The 24,115-nt window shown below is 48.8% G+C and overlaps 2 protein-coding genes and 1 long non-coding RNA gene across 5 annotated transcripts in view; 1 reads left to right on the forward strand and 2 right to left on the reverse strand.

The window, feature by feature from the left end:
• Nucleotides 1-8,883, reverse strand: part of LOC105473727 (uncharacterized) — a 118,620-nt gene extending 109,737 nt beyond the window's left edge. The window contains exons 1-3 of the mRNA XM_011727675.2: nucleotides 8,803-8,883; nucleotides 5,921-6,197; nucleotides 4,714-4,871 (exon numbers count right to left, since the gene is read on the reverse strand). Of these exons, the coding sequence (XP_011725977.1) occupies nucleotides 4,714-4,871; nucleotides 5,921-6,197; nucleotides 8,803-8,883 (516 nt within the window). The remainder of the gene's footprint in view (nucleotides 1-4,713; nucleotides 4,872-5,920; nucleotides 6,198-8,802) is intronic.
• LOC105473600 (orthodenticle homeobox 2) lies at nucleotides 7,690-18,845 on the forward strand. 3 transcript variants are annotated; one of them, XM_011727455.3, is made up of 5 exons: nucleotides 7,690-7,795; nucleotides 7,952-8,015; nucleotides 12,606-12,821; nucleotides 13,820-13,995; nucleotides 15,831-18,845. In XM_011727455.3, the coding sequence occupies exons 3-5, from the start codon at nucleotides 12,725-12,727 to the stop codon at nucleotides 16,449-16,451; spliced, it is 894 nt and encodes a 297-aa protein (XP_011725757.1). In that variant the 5' UTR covers nucleotides 7,690-7,795; nucleotides 7,952-8,015; nucleotides 12,606-12,724; the 3' UTR covers nucleotides 16,452-18,845. The 3 variants fall into 3 exon arrangements, with proteins under 3 accessions (XP_011725757.1, XP_011725759.1, XP_011725758.1); XM_011727457.3 differs by having other exon boundaries at nucleotides 13,844-13,995; XM_011727456.2 differs by lacking the exons at nucleotides 7,690-7,795; nucleotides 7,952-8,015 and adding an exon at nucleotides 11,403-11,481.
• Nucleotides 18,846-18,953: 108 nt separating this feature from the next.
• LOC139364285 (uncharacterized) lies at nucleotides 18,954-20,559 on the reverse strand. The gene is made up of 2 exons (XR_011625856.1): nucleotides 19,348-20,559; nucleotides 18,954-19,231 (listed from the first exon to the last, which is right to left on the reverse strand). It is a non-coding gene; the product is annotated as an uncharacterized lncRNA (long non-coding RNA).
• Between the last annotated feature and the right edge of the window lie 3,556 nt (nucleotides 20,560-24,115).

Consider the following 24,115-nt stretch of genomic DNA (forward strand, 5'->3'; position numbering starts at 1 on the left):
CAAAAGTGGCAAGTCTATAGGAAGTCTGTAGATAAATCGATGGAAGCAGGGAAGGAAGTGGGGTATGCTTGATTGAGGGACAACGGAGCTGGCCCCAGGATACTGACGGATGCAGAGGGAAGCGTGCATTTGTGGAAGGAGCTTTCCTGTGAGGCTATGCCTCAAGGGAGGAGAGTGTATTCAGTTGGCCTTGGAGGACAGGGTCCTTCCTTCTCCACGAGGCTGGATGTGTGCAGGTGTCCGCAGGTCAGCCGCCAAAGCGACTACCTGCTCTTCTCTCTTCTCTCCTAGACACTTCCGATGGACTCAGACCCCAGCAATATCTCTCCCTCGCACTGTGCTTGGCTGATCAAAGCGAGAAGCTTTGCGAACTCCCCAGAGGGTGCACGCTCCCCATCTAATCTTTGGTGAAGAGAAGTGACGGCCTGGTCACAGTGCGCCTGTCAGCCTGCAGCCGCGCCCAGGCTCACACTGGGGCGGGTTGTGGGGGATACTGATGGGGGCGCCTCTTTCCCCGGCTGTCTGAGCCTTAGCTGGGAGACTGTGCTGGGGAAGAGGCAGGGGCAGAGCCAGTTCCGAGGGGTTTAGGACGCCAAGCAAGAAGGGCCTACCCTTTCGCGAACATCGAAGCACTTCGTGGAGACCAAACAGAGTTTGCCCCTTCCCCAAGCTGTAACGGCCCCGGGGGTCTTGGGACTGCGGAAGAAAACCGCGTCCTCGAGTCCTGGCGCCCTGGAAGGCCGGCAGTCTCAAGGATCAGGCCCGGCACCAAGGACTACCACTCCTTCCGCGCCGAGGGCGGGATCCCGGGGGTCCCCCAGTCCCACGCTGTCTCCCCTAGCTCGGCGCCCTGGGTCCGAGGCGGCCGGCGTGAGGTCTCAGCTGGCCGCACCTCGCCCAAAAAGGGAAAAGACCAGAGGCCGCCGACGTCTCCTCCCAGTCAGAAGTTGGGACGCACTAGGGTGTAGAAAGGTCGGGATGTTCCCCCACCCCAAACCCACACGCGCTTGCGAGCACACACGCAGACACAGAGACACGCGCGCGCGCACACACGCACACACGTAAGCTTTGCTCCCCTGGCCTGAGAGCCGGAGAGGGGGCGCTTTGGAAAACTTGGCTGATTCGCCGGATGACCATGTGCGTTCACGACTGTACCCGCCAAACATAACCTTAATTTTACAAGATGTTTTTCCTCATAACTTTTCTGCAAAGGAGTCAGAACAGAACCCAGTTTCCGAGGCAGCCCAGTCTGGTTTGCTAAATATCTCAAAATGTACCAGGTGGCTCTAAGCTTCCAAATCCTCCATCGCGCGGGAGCCGCGGCCGCCCTCACCCGGCTCCGCGCGCGCAAACGGAAGGGCGCGAGGTTTGCGCGGAGAGCCAGGCAGCCCGGGCGCCTCCAGCGGGGCGGCGCAGCTCGAGACCCGGCGACCCGCCGGCAGGGGCGTCCAGTCCCGCGCCGCACTTGCCAGAAAATAGCCCGCCTGACCACAGCCGGCCCTGGCGCTTGCACATTAAGAAACTCAAATTAAGAAGTGGGTGAATTGGGAAAGGAGGGAGCCGGGGGAGTTTGCACCGTGTATCTCAGGTATGAGCACTTTTCACTGACATTGATGCAACTGCATTAGAGTTAATGGCAGCAGCCTGCTTCTCATTATTAATTGTCTTTGTGTTTGGATAAAGTATGTAATCTTCTTCTCAACCACACCATTAAAATAGGTTGCCTTTTCAATTAAGAACTGTCGTGAGCACAGCAGTCAATTTTCCTAATGAAGATGCATTATATTTTCACTTTTTTTTAAATAATGGAAAATCCCGGGTTTTCATTAGACACGATTACAGAGAAATACAAGAGGGCTCCTCTAAAATTCATGCGGTCATGTAGTGCATTAAACGCCAGGCTTTTAAATAAATTGAAATTTCTGCAGATAAAAGAAAAGCATGGCTATCAAATATGTTGAAACACACCTCATTCAGATTTTTTAAAGCAAACATGATGAGTTCATTTTTCCAAATGCACTTAACAGATACAACAGTTTTTAAAAGTACAGTGACTGCCTGAAAATATACTATAAACTTTTTTTTGGGGGGGGGGTCCCTTCTAGTTTACGGATGATCTGCAGATCTTAAACTAAGCGGTGAATGTTGGAAATGCACTATGCACATTTAGATAATGTTCGGCCTTTGAACAAATGCCTCAGATTAATCATTCAGCAGCACAAACGGTCTGGACTGTGCACCTACAATTAGTTTTTATTTGTTTGTTTGTTTATTTGCTTTCTTCCTTGCTTTCATTTTCTTTTCTTTTCTCTTTTAAGACAAACTGAAAGCCAGTGACCCTGGTAGAACTGTTTAAAATTCTATACCTTCGAGATAAGCAACTTTCCAATTGTTGCAAAAAAATTAAAAATTGCAAAATTCTAATTTTGAAGTTTTAAAATTGGTCAGAAATATTCATTCCTGAATCCGAAAATGGGAAGTTTGCATTCATGAACAAAAATGAAAAAGTGTGTGTTATTTATTCTCTAACCTTGGGAATCTGGGACCATGTGGTGAAAGGGATATGTCAAGATTTCTGGGTTTTCTTGTTAATAAAAAATTAAGGTTGCTATCTTTTGCGTATGAAATACTGTTTCAGACAAATAATTTCTGTCTTTTTCTTTCTCCATTCAATGTGAATACTCTCATAGGAGCCGCATTAGGGAATACTGTTTGAGAGAAAAATAAGTCAAATTCTTCTAAGTTGAAAAAAAAAAAAGTTCCCAACAACCGCCAGACTTTTTCTTTGTAAGGCAACATCAGTTGGTTTCTTGTAGACATGGTCTTTTCCAGGTTTTAGGTGTCTATCTTTTAAAAATTGAACTTTTTTTTTTTTTTTTTTATCAACCAGCCCCTTAAAATGATCTGCAAAGAGAGGGAAATTAGATTTTCGATTAAAACCTTATCACATCTCGAAGGATTACTTTATATTGATTCTTAAATATGGCTACAATTGATGGACTCTAATTAAAAATCCAAAGGAAAAGTCTGTCGTGCCCATATAAAAGAAGCTTTTCATATACGGGAAATAAAGCTTGTAAAAGGTTACAAATAAAAGATTAGAGATTTATCCAAACTAGTTTAAAGCTTCACTGTGGTTTTCTTTTCTTCTTTTTTTCCTTTCTTACAAAACCATTCCTGGGTCTTTTTTTCCCCAGTTTTAAATGAAGTTTGCAAACAGGCAAGATATTGGACTGTAATGGTTGTTTTATATCAGCTCTGTAAGCTCAAGGCTGCTGCCTGCAGTAGAATTGATTTCAAGGAAACTTCAGGTCCAGGAGATGAAAATTATGTAAACTGACAGCTACCACCCTTCATCAATCCATCCACATTCCCATCCACACCCTCCTAACACACACACACACACACACACCCACACACACATACACAGACCTGCCTCACACTTCTCTCTGTCTCACATCCACACATGCCCTTCCTATCCCTCACCGTAACCTTACTCTGCACACACCCTTGGTCCCCACACTCTCAGGGACAGAGGCACAGCTCCCGGCTCACACTCTGCTCATAAATGTCTCACAGCCCCACATCTCGCACTTGTCACACAATCTTAATCCGTTTCATTCCGGAACAACATGGTCCTCTTTTCCTCTTTTTCACATTTGGAGTTTGCCTCCCTACTCTTTTATCGAGACAGCACAATCCTATCTTTGAAGTTGTTTCTTCCTCCCTTACCCTCTTTTTTGAGGCAACCGCAGTGCAGGGAGTGAGAGACCCAAGCTTAATTTATAAGTGATCTGTTGCCTTATTTTTTCCCCTAAATTCTGTCTGCATTTCCAATCTTAAATCCCTATTTAAAAAATTATGGTTAGTCTCATCAAAGTTTATAATAAAGACATATCTAAAAACCTAATGAAAAAATGACTTCTTTCTAGGTATTATGGTGCTTCTAAGGCAAAATGTAGTCCCTCACTGTCCACTGAATTGCTGAAAAGATTGGAAATTAATGTTCATATTTCTGAAGTCAGTGTTAAGGAAGTCTAACTGGCTCCTTTCCCTCAAGAGGCTATGTTCTCACGGAATATGGGTTTTGTTCTTCTTTTTTAATTAGCCTGGAAGAATCCTGGGATGTCTTCTCTCCCCTCCCCCTCCCCCACTCCCCCCCACCAAAGTTAATAAACTTGGAGGAAAGTTTGGAATATTTTAAACTGGCCTGGCTTGTGCGGTGGAGAAAGTGAGCCTAGTTAGTGCCACGCATGAATTTTGATTTCAAAATATGAGCATCAGACATATTCTGGAAACTGCACACAAGCTCTGGCAAATAATTTGATTCCCTTCGTATTGGTTTTCTTAATTTAGCTTCTGAATGCTTATATCTCATATGCATAGCAAAATAATTGTGCAAGTGGCAATTAAAAACCACCCACTTGTTAATGAAAATTATCTAAAAACACAAAGCATGCTACTGTAAGTCAGATTCATAGAAAAAAAAATGTTGAAGACACAGGACACAGAAAAGTTAAACACAGAAATACAATGAACAGATAGTAAATTGGAAGTTCAAGAACTTACTGAAAATCAAGAGTTAGACTTTTCATCCAAAGAGTCTTTTTCTCCCACCAAGCATCTAAGGTTTTCAGTAAAAGAGCTCAGCCCCCTTCCCCCAAAGCCAGTGGCTTTTTTCCTGACCTAGAATAGGGTTTGTGGGGACTGTACCTGAGCCGGGCTGTCTGCAATTTCCAAATTGACAAGAAGAGACTGGAAGATAAAGAGCATGTTCTTACAGGTGAAGAACAATTTTGCAACTTTTCCAGGCGACACCCAGGAGAAAGCTTGCCTGCTACCAACTGCTGCAGAGTCTGGGCAGAATTCCTCTAGAAAGAAAAAGAAAGTCTTCCCCCCCCCCTCCCTGTCTGCCTCTCTCTGTCTCTAGTTCTCTTTCTCCTCTGTGTCTCTCTCTCTCAGATCCAATCTTTTAAGAGCTTCAGCACATTGCTAAGCTAAAGGGAAATTCTCTTTGATAAAGCGGTGTTTCCAGCTTCTGGGTTTTAAAACCTAAATCTATATTCAAATCTGGCTGAAGGTGTGTTCTGGGATTTATGAAAGCCTCTTAAAGGGGTAAATTTACCAAACCGTGACAAAATCATCACAATCTTACTTTAGACATCTGAAGTGGATGAGAATTTTAAAGAGACCCTTGTTTATTTAACACTGTCCATTTCCAACTCGTAGTTTATTGGCCCGGTATTTCTGCGAAGTTATTAGACTAGAGTGCAAAGGAGAAGCGGGAGCTGTCTGCTGCCGGCCGCTGGAAGGGCAAAACCCTCTCACGCCCCACCACGCATAAATCTGCCCCTGTCAAATAGAACAGGGGGATTTTTAGGGAGATTCAGCTGCCCTCGCCATCTGGGAGGACATCGCAAACCTCTACATCGGGCTTGAAAGGTTTCCCTGGACACTGAACCCTACAGCAGATGGATCTCCCAGCCCAAAATGGTTTACTTGGTGGAGCTCGCAAGAGCATGTTCTGATATTTCTGCATCCCACCCTATGCCTACTGTCCCCGAGGCCTCCCTCCGGCCTTCCCCTCTGCCAGATCCACAACGTCCATTTTTCTTCTTCGGCTCTTTTATGCTTTAAGCATCATTGTGATCAAACTGGGGGAAACGTTGTCTTTTCTAGGGGTAGGAAGGGGACTCTGCTTCTAGCGATCGGGGTGGATTTGCCTTTCCTTCATCGAAAGCATCGTGACTCTGACCAAGCGCACCCAACCAGTGCCTCCGACAGCCAGCGCCAAGAGGGTCATAACGCCTGGGGCACTGGTACCCCCTCCCCACCACCATCCCCATTAAAGGCTTCGGGGGCGGTCGCCAGGTATTTCAGTACAGTGGGGGTGGGGTGAGAAAAAAAGGTCCGTACTCACCCTCCCCCCCGCCCGGGCCCCTAGAAAGTCTTGACTCCTGGGAACGTGACAGCCAGCGGGTCTCCGGACTGGAGCTGTTGCAGAGGGCCGGGAAGGAGCTGGGCGGGCCCCGGGCCCCTCGGGGGCTAGAGGGGCCGCCAGGGCCCAAAGCTCTAGAGACACCTGTGACGGGGGCCGCGGCCGCGAAGTCCCCAGCCCCAGGCCGAGCAGGAGCCGGAGCCCAGCCCGGCTGCTGAGGGCTTGCTGCCTCGTGCGCACTCCCGTAATTCGTTAATTGCTGTAAATCCCAAGGACGGCCACATTTGATTACACATACAGTATAAGAACCGACAACAAAGCGACGAATTAATTACCAACTTCATTAACATAGGTCCCCAAATTAAAAGCAGCGAGCTGTTTCTTTGGGCCCACTAGCCGTGGTGGTGATGGTAGTTGGTGGTGGGTGGGTGGCGGGGGGTGGGGTATTTAGGAAGAGATTTTATTTTTCTTTTCCTGCACTAGGTGTTGTGAAGGAAGAGCTGTCTTCTGCTCCCACTCCCACCCCCCTTATTCACACACACTCAGCAGTTCCACTAGCCAGCCCCCACCCCATACTCCGCCCAGTCTGTTTTTGCTTTTCTAGGGACTCGAATCCGTTTGAAACCTGTCCGGTCCCTGCTCTCTATGCCAGGCAAAAAAGTTGGGCTGGGGGTCGCACTCTCCAGCTCGGGTCCCCAGGTCCCATCACTTCCCAGCCTCCCGGCTCTCAGCCCGGGGCTCGGGCGGCGCCAGCCCAGTTAGCTCCAGGCCTCGCAGTGTCGGGCGTTTGGTGGCGTTTGTTCTAACACAGAAGCTATTTCCAGCGGGGGCCTCCCTCGCTCGCTCCCTTCCCTGATATCTTGTCGACCTCACACTCGGATCCTCGAGGCCCGATGTGGCCCCAGCTACTTCCCCTAAATGGGCCCTGGGATTAGATTCTGGGGTTCGTGTTCCCTGCAGTCTGTCGTGGGCTTCTCAATTCCAAAAAACCCCAGGCGCCTACCAGAAGCCCGGGTCTCTCACTCGGGGATCATTTATTTTATATGTGTAAGGATATTTATAAGGGCTTAGGGAATAGAGAAGACACTGAGTTTTAGAAAATAGTTTGTTCTTGGACTTGTGTATCTTTCTGTCTCTGTTTTCCGTACATGCTCACATCGCACTCCCAGGCCTTCCTCCTTTACCCTTTCTGGCAGTCAGCGTGTTCTGGCCCTGTTTGAGACGGTATACTAGTGTTTTTGAGTTTCAGTCTGACTTGCTTTCTGCCTGTCATCCACACACTTATTGCTGGGGTTGAATGTGATAACCCAGTCACTCCCTATCCCCCGCCCTTCTCCAGCATTTACTTAAATATTTTTATCTTCCATCTTACATTGCATGGGTTTCCTTTCTTCCCTTCCCTAAAAACAAAAAACAAAAAGAATGAGGGGAAAGGAAATTACGGAGTAAAAGAAGCAGGGGAAAGAGGGTAAGAGAAGAACTCCCTGTCCATCACTTTAATTATACAATTAATTCACATGCTCCGGCCCATAATGTATATTTTAAGCAAAGCCCAGTGTCTTTAAAGAACATTCTGGTAATGTCGGAGGCCTGGATTTGTTGCCTGCTCGTCCCCCTGTGCAGCAGCGGCCTGTTTTCCTCCCCCTGTTGTGTGTTTTTATTATTTTCCCTCTGGCTTAGATGTGTCAATCATTCTCTCCCTGCCATTGGTTGGAGAGTTTGCGTCAAAAAGTTGCCAGAGAGGCGCTTTCTCAGCAAATCTCCCTGAGAGCGGGACCGACCTCAGCTCCAACTCAGCCTCCACTGTGATTAAAAATAAAAATTGCTAGAGCAGCCCTCACTCACCACATCTACTTTGTATGTATTGCAGAGGGGCCCACGCGTGTTTAGAACTCTAGCCTACTTCCTCATTTTCTGTTCTTTAAAAAAAAATTTTTTTTTGGTTGTGTTTGACTTTTCATGGAAGGGTGAAGACTGCAAGGTTTCTAACTCAATACTCTTGATTTCTTTTAGGATAGCTGGCTATTTGGAATTTAAAGGATATTTGACTTTTTCTAACCTCCCATGAGGCTGTAAGGTAAGTGTCCGTCTGTCTTGTCTATATCCATATCTACGTGTCCCCGTGTCTGTCGGCCATCACCCCAGTACCTCCAATAGACCGACCGATGCCCCTCTGCGAACGTGGAGTTCTGTAGGCGGATGTATTTTTTTCTCTTACAAATTTTGAGGTGTAATAACGATCGCTGCAAAAAGAAAAATGTGATCTAGGGATGAGAACGGTAGTGAGAGAGAGGCAGAGAGCGTGCTCCTGGGGGTCGTCACTTCTGCAAAACGTCGTCGAAACGCTGCGAGTGTAATCTGGGATGTTTTGGAAGGTTTTGCTTGTGGTTTTGTTTTTATGTCAACGCCGTTCTAGGCTTCTCTCCGCGATCTTTGCGTTTTGGCCCCTAGATCGGGTTGGGGTCGTTTGGATGGATCCCAGGGACCTTTTCAGAGTCCGAGACAGAAAGATGCAAATGTAGCTAGATGGATGGATTGAAACAACAATAATAAAAAGCCAGGCGCCTTCTTGGGCCCGCGCGCCGGAAGCCCAGTTCGCTTGCGGGTCGGCCTGGGCTGGGGGCCGCCGCTCGAGCCCCTGTCGGCCCCTGATGAACGTGAGCGGAAACCGGAGCGGATAACCGAGGAGGCTGGGAGCGCTGGCTTCTCTTTGCTCCGGCGCTCACTGCTTGCTCTCTTTGGCCTCCTCTCCCTCAGCCTAGCACAGCTCGGTTCTCTGTTTCTCCCAAACGCTTCCAGATCTCCTTTTTGTGTTTAAATACCCACTACGCCCCAAAATCCAAACCACCCTGGGTTGTAATTACGCAGCCTCCCAACCCCTGGTTGTCGTGGTCCCCGACCCTGGTCACCAGGCCGAGCGAACGTGAAGAGTGGTTTTTCAACATGACTGTGTCGGGTACGGTTCGCGGCCCGCCCCACGTAGCCCTCCGCGCGCACCTGGAGCGGGCAGAAGTGGCAGCGAGTGGCCCCTGCTCCGCCCGAGGCCGCGGCCAGGCCAGGGACCGGAATCCTCCCGCTGGGACCGCGGCCCCTCAGCTGTTCTCTGGCGGGGAGCCACAGGGCTCGCCCGCGCGCTCGCGCACCCCCTTCCCAGGCTCGGGGACAATAAGGTGTTGTGGGTCGGGGCCGGGCGGGGGCCGAGGGGTTCGCCGAGGCCCAACCTGTGCCCTGGGTCGGCCCAGTGAGAACCATCCGAAGGTCCCTGCCAGCTCCAGGCGCGGGCGACCGGTCGCGCTGCAAACTCCTAAGAAGTCTTCGCGTTGCTGCGTTGAAGTGACTCTTGAAATCGATGCCCGATTTCGGGACACATTTTTGGAAACCCAAGTCCCCTGTCAGGATTCCACCGAGTTGGCTTTTGCCTCCTTCACAGACGAAGTGGTGCTCGGGGAGCGAAGGCCGAGCGGCGCTGACCCTGCGGTGGTGGATTACTTGGGGAGGGGACCGGGAAGTGCCTCCTAGAAATTATCCGCCCCCGCCCCCCCCCCCATTCTAGAGCTTCGGGGGTCAGGATTTCTTCTGCTCAGCTCGGGACTTTTTCCAGGCACAAAAGTTATTAGCAACAGAGGGGGGAGTAGGAGAGGAAACTCCTCCCCCCAGAGTAAGGTAGACACCCAGACCTCAGCGCTAACACCGGGGCTTTCTCCCAACGATAATTAATAGTCAAGGCCAACCCTTTTGGCACGTTTCTTCCTCCCTCCCTCGCGGGTGGCAAAGTTATTTGATTCCCCGAGACCAGAAACTTTCACTCGAGTTCGCCGGAGAGGCCAGCGCCGGCCGTTTTCCGCGGTGCCCACACGTCTCCTTTTTCTTTCTTTCCTCCTCTTCGTCGTCCTCCCAGCCGCAGGCCAGTCGCCAGTCCGCGTAGTTTTGTTTCCTTTCCATCATGCAGAAAATTAATCAGCCCGGACGAGAAGCAGAGCGGAGCATGGCGGCCTGTAATTAAGGGACGTGTGCCCCTCGGATTATCTCGTTAGTTTATCAAGAAAACATTTATTATAATTAATTCTCGGACGAGGTAATTATTGTTGAGCGAGGACACAGCAACTGGTAGATGGGCTTCTTGGAAGAAAAAAAAAACAAGGCGGGGGGAGGGGGAAGCGACAGATTGCACGAATTGACCGTTAGATATAAGGCTGCGCGGGCGACGCGGGCAGTGGAGCGGGACCTCGGGCGCCAGGCCTGCGGGGCTGCTGGGCTGCTGGGCTGCCGGGCAGGGACGCGGGACCCAGGCACTCGCGCCTGGAGGTGCGGTCGCCGACCGGCTGCCGGGACTCGCCGCGCGACCGCGGCCAGCTTCTAGGTATGAGTTCTCCAGAGGCCACCTCGTGAGCAGTCATAGTGAGGCGTGGATTTTTGAAAAGTCATTTCTTTTCCCCCTTCTGGACCCCGCTTCGAGATTGGAAAAGGGCTTTGAAAGTTAGATTGAAGGGCCCATGCCTTCTATGCAGAGTGCATACTAGGCCAGTTGTGGAGAGAATCTCTTAGTTTTGGTTTTTGGTTTTCCTCTTTTCCTTTTAAAGGTGGATCCAGAGAGAAAAATGAAAATAGTCTATTCCGAGAATTTTAGCCATTGTGCAATGGTAAGAGCAAAGGAGCCCCTGGAAGGATCTCGGCCCTGGTGCTTTCTGCGTGTTACTGCTTTTTATGTTGGAATGTGCCACTTTATTGTGTGATGTGTCAGGCATTTCTAATTTGGTGAGAGCTCGACATGTAAGAACATTTCCGTATTTCTCAAGGGTACACCTGATATGATTTTACGATTCTCTATAGTCTGTAGTTCAGAACTTTGCAAGGTAGTACGATTAAACAAAAAATCTCCAATCTCCGGTTTAGAGGCTGTTTAAACACATATACAACTGTATTTTAAAGCAGTCGTATATGTGTTTAAACAGCCTCTAACCTGAAGGTTTTTGTTTATTTTCCCAGCCTCTAAAGAACAGCATTTTGAAAAGAAAAGACAATGCAAAAACATGAAGTCTGTATTGTAGGGGCAACTAAATTAGTTTTACTGAGGATAATACAAACTCCTTCAAGAAAGACATTTATAAAATTACATTAAATTAGATCTTGGGGTAGAAAAGCATGACTTTTGTGCTCTGAATTTAAATCAGAAAGAAGTTACAGTTACTGAGTTTCATTTATGGACTTTTGTGTCTTGCTGTCTTAAGCAACGTAAATATGAAAACCCGGAGTCCTTTAAACTCAGTAAGACCTTTATCTTGTATCCGCCATTTTGAAGCAATCTCTCATGGTGTCAAAGTTTCAAAGTAGAGATCCTTGCATATAAGTGCCACATTTTAGGAAAATAAAGGCCAGACTTGCAAACTGCCAGTCTATATTAACATCTACTTTGAATCTCTTTGCTGGGGTGCGTGGGTGGGGGGGGCGTGTAACACAGCTGAAGAAAGTAAATAACTTTTTTTTTCTTCCTTTCTTTTCCCCCTTGAGCTCTTTTTCTTATAGGATTGTAGGAAACTTGAAAGGTAGGGAGAAATTCTATTAGTTTCACAACTTTGGGTGTTTGTGTATCTACTTTCTTCAAAACTAAAATGTGCAAAAGGCAGTTAGAGTTAACAGGAAGCTCTGCTGCAGCTGCGGAGGACCTAAATGTCTGAAAATTTGCCTCCCGCAGGATCTGCAGCCTCCACACATCAAAATCAACATGGAAGCAGCTTGCACTACAAATGTGGGGTCCCGTCATTATCTGATTGGTGGGATTCTAACTTTACTTCACAATTTCTGGCAAGCCCTGTGCCAATCTTGAAGACTTTTTTGCAATATGTTTAAATATTTGATGGGTGTCTATTAAAAGTTAAATACTTGTTTGTTTAGCTTTCGTTCCTTAGACACGTATAATCAAGGTTCTCCAAAACCCTAATAAATCTGTTACTTACCTCGAAATCTAATTACCCAGACTACTAATTAGGTGAAAATGATTACCGGAAATGACTTCAAATGTGGAATAATAGTGGTTGAGCGGTTTTTCCAAGTTTGTCGTTTAGTAAGTTGGTATTTTAGATGTTAAACGCACTGACATTTTAGGTTCGCAGCAGTTGAAAGTAGTAAAAAGCTAAGATAATTAAAATCTCTGCCATGGAAAGGCAACAGTCTGGGGAGAGGTAGATTTCTTGAATTGTTTCTTTGTTTCTCACCAATGGGCTTTGTTATCAGCATTATTTATTTAGCCAAAGAGTTCTTTGTCTCTGCAAATGGCCCCAATCAAGTTTTGTTTGAGACAATTAGCTAGTGCCAGCCAATGAGTCCTATGCAAATGTAGGGATAGGAATGCAATGTGTGCATTTGAAGGCGTGGGGTTTTCTTCTTGGGGAAGGCAGATTGTAATTGCTTTCTTCGGGTACTTTTTTTTTAACTTTAGGGTGGGGGTGGGGAAGACAGGTTTATCTGGTCTCCCTCCATCCCCTCTAGTTCCAGAGCAGCTGGGGGTGGGGGTGGGGATGGGGGTGGGGGGGGAGTGTCTGCAAGTCCTTTAAAAGCCTCTGCCTCGCCTAGCCCGTGCTCTTTTTAAGTTAGTGGTGAAACGTGGAAGAACTGCTGCCTCCGAAGCAGTAAACCAGCCCCTCTGTTTGTTTGTTTGCTTTGCCCTTAGTTCCACTGCTCCAAACCCACCCACCAAGGAGTCTGAACCTGTCCACCCCGGGCGCATCAAGATCTTCCAGCTGGGTACCCCCGATTTGGGCCGACTTTGCACCTCCAAACAACCTTAGCATGATGTCTTATCTTAAGCAACCGCCTTACGCAGTCAATGGGCTGAGTCTGACCACTTCGGGTATGGACTTGCTGCACCCCTCCGTGGGCTACCCGGGTAAGTGAGCCCTGCTGCACTCCCGCAGCCCCCTTCCCCACGCCCATCCTCCGGGGATGCAATACCCTGTTCCCATGGAACACAGGGGTTGGCAGTCACACTGTCCCCACCCAGCTTCAGGGTAGGTCTCCACTAGGTTTGCCTTCTGAGGGGGGCATTTACTCACCAAGCAGAGAACAGGGGTTGGGAGAAGTGAGTAGGTGGGTCTGCAACAGTTACAATCACATCACTTTATTCTTAATTCAAGTAAATAAGGATCGGCATCAGAGTGGGATGAGGAAGGTTACTGTCCTTGTCATTTGGGCAAAAGACCGCTGCCCATATCTCAATGCCCAATTCCTCAGAAGTGTCCTCTTGGAGAAGCCGAGTTTTCTCTCCGTAAGTCCTTAGCACCCTCGGGCTTTGCAGTTGTTCCCTCCATGCCCAGGCCTTCCCCTATGACCTCCAGAGCCTGCTTTAATCCCAAGAGGCGTGACTTCCTCCAAATGCGGGTGCTTTCCTTTCCGATCAGATCTGTTTAAAATCCTCCCAGAAGGAGAAGTATGAACTATGTCCCCATTTTAAAGATGGAGGAACAAAGGCCCGAGGTGTGCTAAAAATCATGGGAACAGGATCCCAGATTTCCCCCATCAATTCGAGCTGCCAGTCTGTCCTCGCAGATCCTTTGACTTCATGGAATAGCCTTTATGTGTTGCGGTTTGGGGGTTGACCTTGCAGAAGTTTTGTGTGTGTGTGTGTGTTTTTAAAAATGTTTCATTTGTTAACTTTCCAAGTGATGCTCTGACTGGAGCAATCCCAGCACCAAGACGAGTGGGGAAAAAAGCAGTGTGTGTCTTGGGTTCCCGGGGAGCAAGGCTGGGGAGACGGTGGGGAGAGCATTGGTAGGCTCCCAGTTGAAGGGCTGTGAGGAACTGGGGACTGCTGCGGGGTGGAGGGCAGGGGCGTTGGAGAACCCGCGGAAACGCCTATGACTGAGAAACTGCTCCCCCACCCTAAAGGGCCCTGGGCTTCTTGTCCCGCAGCCACCCCCCGGAAACAGCGCCGGGAGAGGACGACGTTCACTCGGGCGCAGCTAGATGTGCTGGAAGCACTGTTTGCCAAGACCCGGTACCCAGACATCTTCATGCGAGAGGAGGTGGCACTGAAAATCAACTTGCCCGAGTCCAGGGTGCAGGTAGGGCAGATGCAGGCAGAACCATCCTTCCTGATCATGCCACCTTTCCCCAGAGTATGGGGCTGTGGAGAGCCCCAGGTCTTTGAGAAGACTGAAGGAAGGCTTGAAATTCTCCTTCACTCACTAAGGGGCCAGGAAACTATTCTCCTCCTGTCCTTTTTTGCCTGCCCATCACCACTTAATCCTATAAGCAAGGGTCTTCAAGGCCCGGGTTGCTGGTGGACAGAGACCCATCCTTGAGCAGATTTCAAGAGTAGTCACGTGGTGTTGTAACCCTTCCCTTCCTCTGTATAGAAATCCTCTCCTATTCTCGTGGACTTGTACATGTGAAAGCAGCTCAGCTCCTGGACAGTCCAAATATTTTTACAGATGAAAAAATAGAGTAAATGACTTGCTTAAGGTCATAACTAAGTTTGGTGGCAGAGTCAGGGTATAGATGCAGCTGGTGCTTTTACTAAATAAATCAACACAAAAAGAATGTATTTCCTTGACTTCTTAGGGATTGAACAGAATTGTCTAGCTCTGAGCCATTTAACAGATAAAATATCTACATAATGTCTCTAGTAACACCTCTCTTGTTTTAGTTTCCCTAAACTTGACCTTAAACTGAAGAGGGAAGGTCAACTCCAGCTTGCCTTGTGAGTGAGCCCCATACAGAGTTCTCTGCAAAGTGTTTAGGACATAAACCACATACACACCTGGGCCTCTCCTTCAGCTAGAATATGTTTATGAAAGCGACAGACATCAGTGTCGGTTGCAAATTGGGAAAGGGGCCTTTTCAAAGTAGGTTAGAGGAAGTTTTAGCACTTGCAAGGCTTGAACCAAAGTCCTCACTAGGAGAAAACAAATGGCTCCAAATGGTTGGTGGTCTTGAGCTTGGCCTTGGTGGCATCACTTTTACCACAGTTACAGCACCCATACAGAGAGCTCGTTCAAAAGTTCAGCTAAGGATTTGTCCTCCAGAAAATGCCAGTAGTTTCTCTTCTAAGCCCCCTCGTACACCAATCATAGCTCCTTCATTGCAGAACATGAACAGGGCTGGTAAAGAGAATTGTCAAGATTGCAGCAGGGGGTGGAAGTGGTAAGTCAGTAAACACAGCACAGGAGACTGAGTCTATGTGCTGAGTGGCAATACTCTAAAGACACAGACTCGAGTCTCAGAGACTAGCAGGTCTGTGCTCCCAGCTCAAAGCAGAGTGCATGTAAGTCACTCCTTTTACCACAAAGAAGCTTTTAGCAAATAGTGACTTTCAGACCTCTTTCTTCAACAAGATCGTTTCTTCCCCTTGAGCTTTGTTTTGTGAGCCTTTCTTTCTAAGAGAGATAGAAGGGTGATGGACCCAACCAACCTCCATATTAGCAGCTGCTTCCTGGAAGACAAACTGTAAATGAATTTAGGCTGTTCCTGTTAGCATGTAACAACAGAATTGCTTTCTCTCACCTCTCATGTATTTCCCTCCAAAAGACATAGATACATTCTATTCCTCTGTGAGAGTGTTCCAAAATATAGCTGGGTCTATGTGTATGTGTGTGTTAGAGGCAAAATAAGATAGGAAAGTGATGTGGAGAGTTTTTAGCTATATGATTTGGGGGATTATCTTAAATGTTATTCTGGGCAAGAAATAAGGCAGCGTCAAGTGTTTTGACAGAGCCTCCCCAACTTTCTTACAAGTCCAGGAGTTTATATGAGAGTGCCACATGATAGGTCTTCAGTGGCAGGGGAAATTGTGTGTTTAGCTCATCTGCCAATGTAGGATAGATTTATAATATGGGAGCCATTGTTGTCCTTAAGGAGTTATCAAAACTGTGTTAAAGAAGTTTCTTTCCCTTCCAAGGTATGGTTTAAGAATCGAAGAGCTAAGTGCCGCCAACAGCAGCAACAACAGCAGAATGGAGGTCAAAACAAAGTGAGACCTGCCAAAAAGAAGACGTCTCCAGCTCGGGAAGTGAGTTCAGAGAGTGGAACAAGTGGCCAATTCACTCCCCCCTCTAGCACCTCAGTCCCGACCATTGCCAGCAGCAGTGCTCCTGTGTCTATCTGGAGCCCAGCTTCCATCTCCCCACTGTCAGATCCCTTGTCCACCTCCTCTTCCTGCATGCAGAGGTCCTATCCCATGACCTATACTCAGGCTTCAGGTTATAGTCAAGGATATGCTGGCTCAACTTCCTACTTTGGGGGCATGGACTGTGGATCTTATTTGACCCCTATGCATCACCAGCTTCCCGGACCAGGGGCCACACTCAGTCCCATGGGTACCAATGCAGTCACCAGCCATCTCAATCAGTCCCCAGCTTCTCTTTCCACCCAGGGATATGGAGCTTCAAGCTTGGGTTTTAACTCAACCACTGATTGCTTGGATTATAAGGACCAAACTGCCTCCTGGAAGCTTAACTTCAATGCTGACTGCTTGGATTATAAAGATCAGACATCCTCGTGGAAATTCCAGGTTTTGTGAAGACCTGTAGAACCTCTTTTTGTGGGTGATTTTTAAATATACTGGGCTGGACATTCCAGTTTTAGCCAGGCATTGGTTAAAAGAGTTAGATGGGATGATGCTCAGACTCATCTGATCAAAGTTCCGAGAGGCATAGAAGGAAAAACGAAGGGACTTAGAGGGGCCTACCAACCAGCAACCCGAAATGGACAAACCAATCTACTTAAGATCCTGTCATAGTTTTAGATCATTGGTTTTCCTGATTTGCAAAGTGATCAAAAGCATTCTAGCCATGTGCAACCAAACACCACCAAAAATAAAATCAAACAAAACTAAGTTGTGAAGGAAGGGGGAGGGAAGGCCATAGCCTTCTTAAGCAGAGGTGTTCCAATGTTTTAGCCAATCCTTGGTTGAATCTTAGGAATGAACAGTGTCTCAAGCTCATTCACGTTTCATGACCAACTGGTAGTTGGCACTGAAAAAACTTTTCAGGGCTGTGTGAATTGTGCGACTGATTGTCCTAGATGCACTACTTTATTTAAAAAATAATGTTCATAAGGAGTCAATATGTAGTTTAAGAGACAATCAGTGTGTGTCTTATAAATGGTACATCTGTGGTTTTTAATCTGTGCTAGACTTCAAAACTGTGATCTCCTGTTATTGTATGCAACCTTGAACTCCACCTCTGCAGGGGTTCTTCTGTGATTAAATAGGTTATAATTATAAGCAAAATTCAGAGCAACTGAGTACTGATCTAAAAAGATTACCTTTGGCTGGAGGTGAGCTGCACAGAAACTTTACGACAAAATGTCTCTGGACAAGGAGAGTGAGAGAAGAGAAGCAAAAGGACACGAATTCATCTGTAATTTACTGTTGGTAAGCCTAGCAGTAAACAGACATTGGTCAATTGCTCTGACCCTGATGAATTATTAAACTGAGATCATTGTCGTTTATGCTTGCAGATGTTAACTGGAAAAGTTATATATGCATAAACCTTTTCTTCCTGGATTTGGCAGATATGTATAATTATATTAAAATGGTTCTAGCACAACATTGGGTCCAGTTTAATTTTACACCACTATTTACAAATGAGAAGCCTACATTCAATCTTTCCTTCCCAAAACACGTTTTTCTTAGGACAGAGAGGAAATTAGCAAACTTATTTTTACTTTTTCTTTTTTTGCTAATCTATGCATAAACTAGATATGAACGACAGTGGTATGTAGACTTTTTGTGACTTTCATCAGGATTGCTCTGAAAATGAGTTTGGAGAGCCTGACAATCAATAGGATCTTGTTTTCCTTGCTTTTCCCTTCCTGCCTCAAACCTGAACAATTTCTTAGGCACTTTATTAGTATGTTTAAAAATATATCAAGTTTTTAAGAGGGAGGAGGAGAATTGGAGTATTTCTGAAAACATCAGAATAACAAGAATTTCTTGTTTCTATTCTCTTATTTGGTTAAGGGGACTTTTTTTTTTTTTTTTTTTTTTTTTTTTAACTTCCAAATACTGAGGTAAACGTGAGAGGGAGTGTAATCAGAATCTGAAAGCAATTCAGGCAGAAATGATTTCTGAACAAAAGAGTTTCAGAAAAGTTTTAAAACCTATAATTTCAGTAGTTGAACATAAGGCACCCTGGTCAGTTTTTTTGTGTGTGTTTAAGAAAGTGCCGAGGGGGGAAAAAAATGGGTCCCTTTTCAGTCGTACCTGCATTTTGTAAACCAGTCACCAGAAAAGACAAATGGGCCGATGATCATGGTGCTCCTCAGGTAAAAGCAATATTTAATTTCATTTTAAGCTGCTTAAGCTCTTACAGCTGACCAAAATTAAGTGCTTCTTGATTGTAACGTTTTAAATGAAGGTTAGCAGTTGCAACCATTTTGTTTTCTGGCTATTTCATTTTTCCGGTCCCTGGCTGCGCATGCTCTCTTGAACTCTATGTAATCTTTCCTAATAAGTAAATTGGTTCACTGGTAAAGGAAATGCAATAGTTTGCAACCAACATTTGAGGCCAAATTTGATGGCAAGAGTTTTCAGTACCTATTGATAACCTTCAACATACTGTAGTTTACATGAAGTTAAATTGGGGCCTGAGGTTTACCCAGATTCAAGGTCTTAATCTCCCAGCTTTTCTTCTGCAACAGTAAAGCAGTACCAAAATAACCATTTTCTACTATTGCCTTCAGTTTTTCAGGATGTCCCGCAACGGGCAGGGAAAGATGACCCTTTCTTTAAAAACAATAATGACGATAAACATTGGGCTACTCAGCAAATAACGCAATGGGCAGTTTCTCTCCTGAAACTTTTTTTAAAAAGGTCAGAAAGAAGAGGCCCTGAGCACCCTCTGAAACTAATTTTTCCATCACCTCTGCACAACTTCTCTTAACTAAGACCACGCAGTTAAATCCCTTTGAATCAAAGGCGAAGCAGAAATGAATTCCCCTGACCGAAGGCAACGGAGGGAGGGAAGGAGGCGGGGAGCTAGCACTGGCTTAAAGACATCCAGAGAGTTCCGATCTCCACTCCTAGTCAAGACCGGTTTTAATGAAGTTAATAAGCCCAATAATGGTGATACTTGGTGCTGAAATGACGCCGTCCTCCAAAGGGGTCAGGGAGCTACTTCAGCTGCGTATCGGCAATTAACAAGAAGTGAGCCGACAATATAAGCTTCGTTTTGGAGGGCAGGTCCTGATGAGGGTGGGGGTAGTTTGCTTTACAAAGATCTGTTGCCCCAAACCTTTATCTTTCCCACAGAGATTCTTGGCCCTTTGTATTTCACCTTGGGAGTGTTTCTTTCCTTCCTAGATAAGAAGAGAAATTCAATCAACTCAATTAAGTTCCGGCTTTCGAAACCTCCAGGTTTTAGATAATGGTGGGTTTCCTCAACCCCTCTCCCACACGGTGCCGCTAATCTCACCTTTCCTGTGGGTGTCCCCCCAGGCCCGTACTGCAGCCGCCACAGGCGCAAGACGCTGGGAGGCTGGGGCGGGACTGCCAGAAGGAACGTGGTGCCGGGCGGCCCGCGCTCTCCGCCGCGCCCTCGGCGCTCTGGCTAAAGATCTGGCTTTCTAACTCCCCAGGGCCCAGTCGGAGTTACCCGGGAACAGCACTCACATCTCTGCCCCCAGGGTCCCCAGCCGGGGCAGACATCGGACTCCCCAGGCTGGCGCTGCCCAATAGGCCCCACTCACAGCCTGGCGAGCCAGGCAGGGGAGAGACTGAGGTTCTTGCCTCGTCGGGTGTCCCCCTTTCTCTCTGGGCTGGCTCCGTCCCTGGCCCGCACCTAGGACCTCTCTTGAGCCTCAGCCCGCCCCCTGGGCCTAGTCCTTAGGCCTCGGGGACGCCGGGCCCAGGGCGCTGTGGGCCGCCGCAAGGCCGAGGCCCGGTGGCTAGGCCTGTGGGCCCGCGGGAGTGGGCCGCCAGCCAGAGCCGAGCGAGGGCCCCGCCCGAGCCCTGCAGTAAGGCCTCCAGGTCGGCCGCGGGCCGGGGTGCTGGTCGCTGGGAAACCTCGCGGCCTGGCGTAGTGCAGGGGTCGGGTCGGCCTCGGGAACTGGCGGGTGGGGTGGCCTGGTCAGGAGGCGAGCGCCCTGCGCCCCAAGGAGCTAAAACCGAGACCGACAGACGGGACGGCGAGCTTGGTCCACCGGCCGGGGAGAAGGGGCCGGGACGGCGAAAGCAAGCCCGGCGGGGCTCGCGGCCGCTAGTTTCCTAGGTCTCCCGGTAGGATAAGCCGCGGACGGCTTGGGAGGGGGCGGCTTCTCCTGGCCGCAAAGGGCGAGGCCGCCACAGCGGGGGCTCCCGCCACGGCTGTGGCCTCCCGCGTTCCAAGCAGACGGGGCCCAGCTGGGCCTGCCTCGGGCCCCCGAGGAACTTCCCAGGAAATCCAGCTCCTCGGCCCCTGGATTTGGGGGAGTCTGGCCCTCAGTTGGGGTCTCCCCCGGCACTGAACTGAGGCTTTCGGGGGGAAGCACGAGCAATTCCCAGTTTCCCTTGGCTCATCCCCTTTCTCCCAGTCCTCTAGATCTCCTTTTTTAAACTGAGTGCCTTCTCTTTCTTTTCGGACGTGTCGCAGTACTCAGCGGCACTGAAGGCCAGAGGCCAGCTCTGGAATGGGGAAGCGGTCTCTTCGGCGTCCCGGGCAGGGCACACTTGCCAGGCAGTCTATTCCGGTTACCTGCAGGGCAGGGGCCGCAGTCAAGTCCCGGTGAACACTTAACCGGAAGCGGCACACCACATGTTCGAACCCGCATCTCACACCCAGGGAGAACCTCGCTGTTGTTACCCAAACAAAACTGTAACCCAAAACCAGGCGTGCCAGTGCTAGGTGATGGTTTATTGCATACAGAAACGTGTTTTTAATCATGCAAAAGAGGAACACAAAAGAGTCGGGCAGGAGACCAGCGCATCCCACGCAAATGGAAGCAGATGTGGTGGAAAACAACCAGAATGGGAAGATGCAGGATCAGAGTCAGCCATGACTTCCGCCTGGGTTTTTGCCTTCCTTCGAGACTTTTAAGATGAACAGCAATCTCTCTCCTTTTCGTGCCACGAAAGGGTCCAGTCCCCTATCAGGCATCTGCATGCCCAGATTTGTGACCAGGTGCCCTGAGCACCTCTGATTTTCTCTTCTAAACCGCCCGAGCTTGTCAGCGCAGGGTGCTCTGATAAAACCTGATTCCCCAGTCGCCCCATTTCCGCCCTTGGGTTGGTGTGACAGAAAAGACCGGGAGCCCCTGGGACTTTCCCCTGGAATGGGGAGAGCAAAACCCCAAACAAAACCCATCCCCATGTTTTTTGGTATTAGGCTCTGAAACTGCACAGATTATAGGATTTGTCTCGGACAGAATTAACATTACATGTGAAACCGTAGTGCTCCGGTGTATTGAGACACGTTGTGTAGGATTGCTTGGAGCATCTTTCAAACTGCCTGTTAATAGCAACATGAGACCTTCAATAATAATGTGTTGGGGGGGTGGTTTTTTGTTTTTTACCCGATGGAAGCAAAATCTAGGCACTATTTGGAAAGGGTAGTTTTTGTGATGGCAGCAGTTGGAAGGAAACGGAACCAAATGGGAAACTAGAGGAAGTTTCTGTATACTGAAGTGGCTGTAAAGAAGGGAGCAGACGTGCGTTTGAAAGGCCTTCTACTATGCAGCAGTCCTCACAACCAAGGGAGGCCCCCCAATGCTAAAGAGAAACAGCCAGACTTCCTCTCTTGCAAGCAGTGTGTTTTATGTTTAAAAACCAACCTGCTGTCAACTGCAAACAAACAGTAAGCAAATTCAAATAAAGGATCCCTACCAAGTCCAACCCATTTGGTCAAAGATAACTGCAGGTGCCAGGGAAGCCAGGCTATCACTAGGGGGAGGGTCGCTTCAAATTTTGTTTTTCTCCTAGAGGGAAAGTCAAACAGCATGAGGTCTATGACTCACTTTTATTCCTTAATCTCCCCACCCCTTTTCTTTTAATTCTTAGTGGAAACACGGTATTTTGAAAGAAAAAACAACAGCAACAACAAAGAAAACAAAAAAGAATCCCACTGAAAATATAATGGTAAGTGGGCAAAGTTTGGATTGACTTCTGTTTCAGCACCACAAGGAAAAAAGGTATTCAAGAATCAGAATCCTCTGCTACCTGATACCCCTACTGCTCCTGCCTTAGTTTGCCTACTGCAGGTGTGCAAAGGGGGCCTTTTGATTAATAATTTCTTAGTCTACTTGACATCACTAGGTGACATTTCCAGCTGAGGGCTTCTTTAAAAATAAGATGCTAGTTTCTGGTAGCTATACAATTGTCTATTGCTTTTTTTGTCCCCCTGGACTCCCCATTAAAGGACCTGCAAATGCCGCCTTTAGGAGCCACAGGCCTGCTCCCCCTCTATCTCAGGTTCCCCAGGTAAAAGCTGGAAAGTACCCTTTAGAGACAGGTCCTTAGTGGAGTGAGGGCTCTCTCCCTTAGGTCTTGCCCCCAATCTCCCAAATGAAATCTCCTGAGGCCTTAGGCTGAACGGAAACCAGAAAATCACTCATCACAGCCTTGAGTTGTTAAAATCTGTTCCTAGAACCAATAGTCACATTTTAGGATCATGGACCATTAATAAAAATCTCCTTAACATTCAAATGGCTCTAAAATGCGTTGATAGCGGATTACTGGGGCCTAATGGACGTCGCGTGTGATAACATGGGTCTCTGAGTAGCAGAGGTTCTGGAGTGGGTGTCTGACCACATCTACCTGATTATCAGCTTACAGCCAACCCACTTTTTAGCTGCGATACTCTTAAGAGGTTTTTGCCCGGCAGAGCGAGAGACTTCCGTGTTCTTCATTTAATCGATGTAACAACCGCATAGTGTTCCTCAAAGGAGACAGAAAAACTTGCCTGTAGGAGCGGGGTGACCTCCGGATGTAAGGAGGGCGGGTCGCTGGCTAATGCCCCTCTTCTCCCTGGCCTTAATGGAGCGATGCCTGAATGGCAGTGGCTCCGGCAGATTGAGACCTTCGCCCGGGACGCCCGGATTGTCCTAAGGCTGGGGCCTCCTTCGTTGGGTCAGCGCGCCTCCCTGCCTGGGGCCCCCTCGGAGTGCAATCCCTGAAGTGGCTGCTCAGCTCCCCGCTTTAGGACCGGACACGTCCGGGAGAGCTCGCGGGCCTCTCCTGCCCGCGGTGGGGAAGACTTCGGGCTCCGGTGCGCGATGGACAGCGCTAAGGACCCGCTGGCAGTGGCCGGGGCACCAGGGACAGAGCTAGTCCGGGGTTTCTCCGGAAAATTTGGCAGAGACAGTGCTCCCATTCTCCACCCCCACGTCTAAGCCAATGTCCCTGAAAGCTAGGCCTTCCCTGGCTGTAAAGTACACACCTGCGTCATCCCGGGGGCCTGCCCTCCCTGTGCCTGGTGCCCCCAGGAAAAGTCATTTGGAGAGTCCAGAGAGACTACCGGGGGAGGCAGTGAGTTACTCAGGAAGCTCAGAGGCAGCTTTCTGGCCAGCTGCGGGGGACATACGGCTCACGACCCCCCAACCTGCGCCTCCGACGGCCCCGGGCCCCCGGAAGTGGGCCTGAAACCCGCGGCGCCGAGAGCCCTGCTCGCGGCCGCACGTGGCGGGGCCGCCGGGTCCCCTCCAGAGCGGCGGCGGGTGGTTAGCGCTGGCCCGGCGGATGCGAGGACTCGAGCCTCCGGACACCGCGCCGCCGCGCTCGGAGGCAGGGGTGGCTTGGGGAGTACGAAGGCAGCCCTTTTCCCACTCCTTTGTGGTCTTTGCGGGGGTCAGAGTGTGGTGAGTGTGTGTTACGACACTGGGAGACAACGTGGGCGCTCTTCGCGCCGCGCTCCTGGATCGCGGCCCCAGGCAGGGAGGGCTCCGAAGCGCAGGATTCCTCTTGACGCGGGAACTGAGACGGGCTTGGCCTCAAGGCTCCCAGCCTAGTACCTGCCTCCCGGAACCGAGTGTGCCGTTGCCCGCAAGATTTGGCCGGCGCTGTCCCCGGGCCCTCGCGGAAGTGTGCCCACCCGGGCACCCAGGGCCTAGGAGGCCGGCTGGAGACGGCTTCCGGTTCCAACTCCAGGCCTCACCAGCTGGCGCGTGGAGCGGTCGGATACCCAGTGCCAGGGCCCGTTTAGACGGCTGGTTTAACGAATTGGCCTAAAATGAATTTTGAGTTAGAGCTTTTGAACACTACAGTTGCACACA

Source organism: Macaca nemestrina, chromosome 7, assembly GCF_043159975.1.
Source record: "Macaca nemestrina isolate mMacNem1 chromosome 7, mMacNem.hap1, whole genome shotgun sequence".
In the NCBI taxonomy this organism is placed as follows: Eukaryota; Metazoa; Chordata; class Mammalia; order Primates; family Cercopithecidae; genus Macaca; species Macaca nemestrina.

Coding starts and splice junctions, on each gene's coding strand:
- LOC105473600 (XM_011727455.3), top strand. CDS start 12,725: ATGATGTCTTATCTTAAGCAACCGCCTTACGCAGTCAATGGGCTGAGT. Junction 12,822..13,819: donor CCCCTCCGTGGGCTACCCGG/GTAAGTGAGCCC, acceptor CCCACCCTAAAG/GGCCCTGGGCTTCTTGTCCC. Junction 13,996..15,830: donor TGCCCGAGTCCAGGGTGCAG/GTAGGGCAGATG, acceptor TTCCCTTCCAAG/GTATGGTTTAAGAATCGAAG.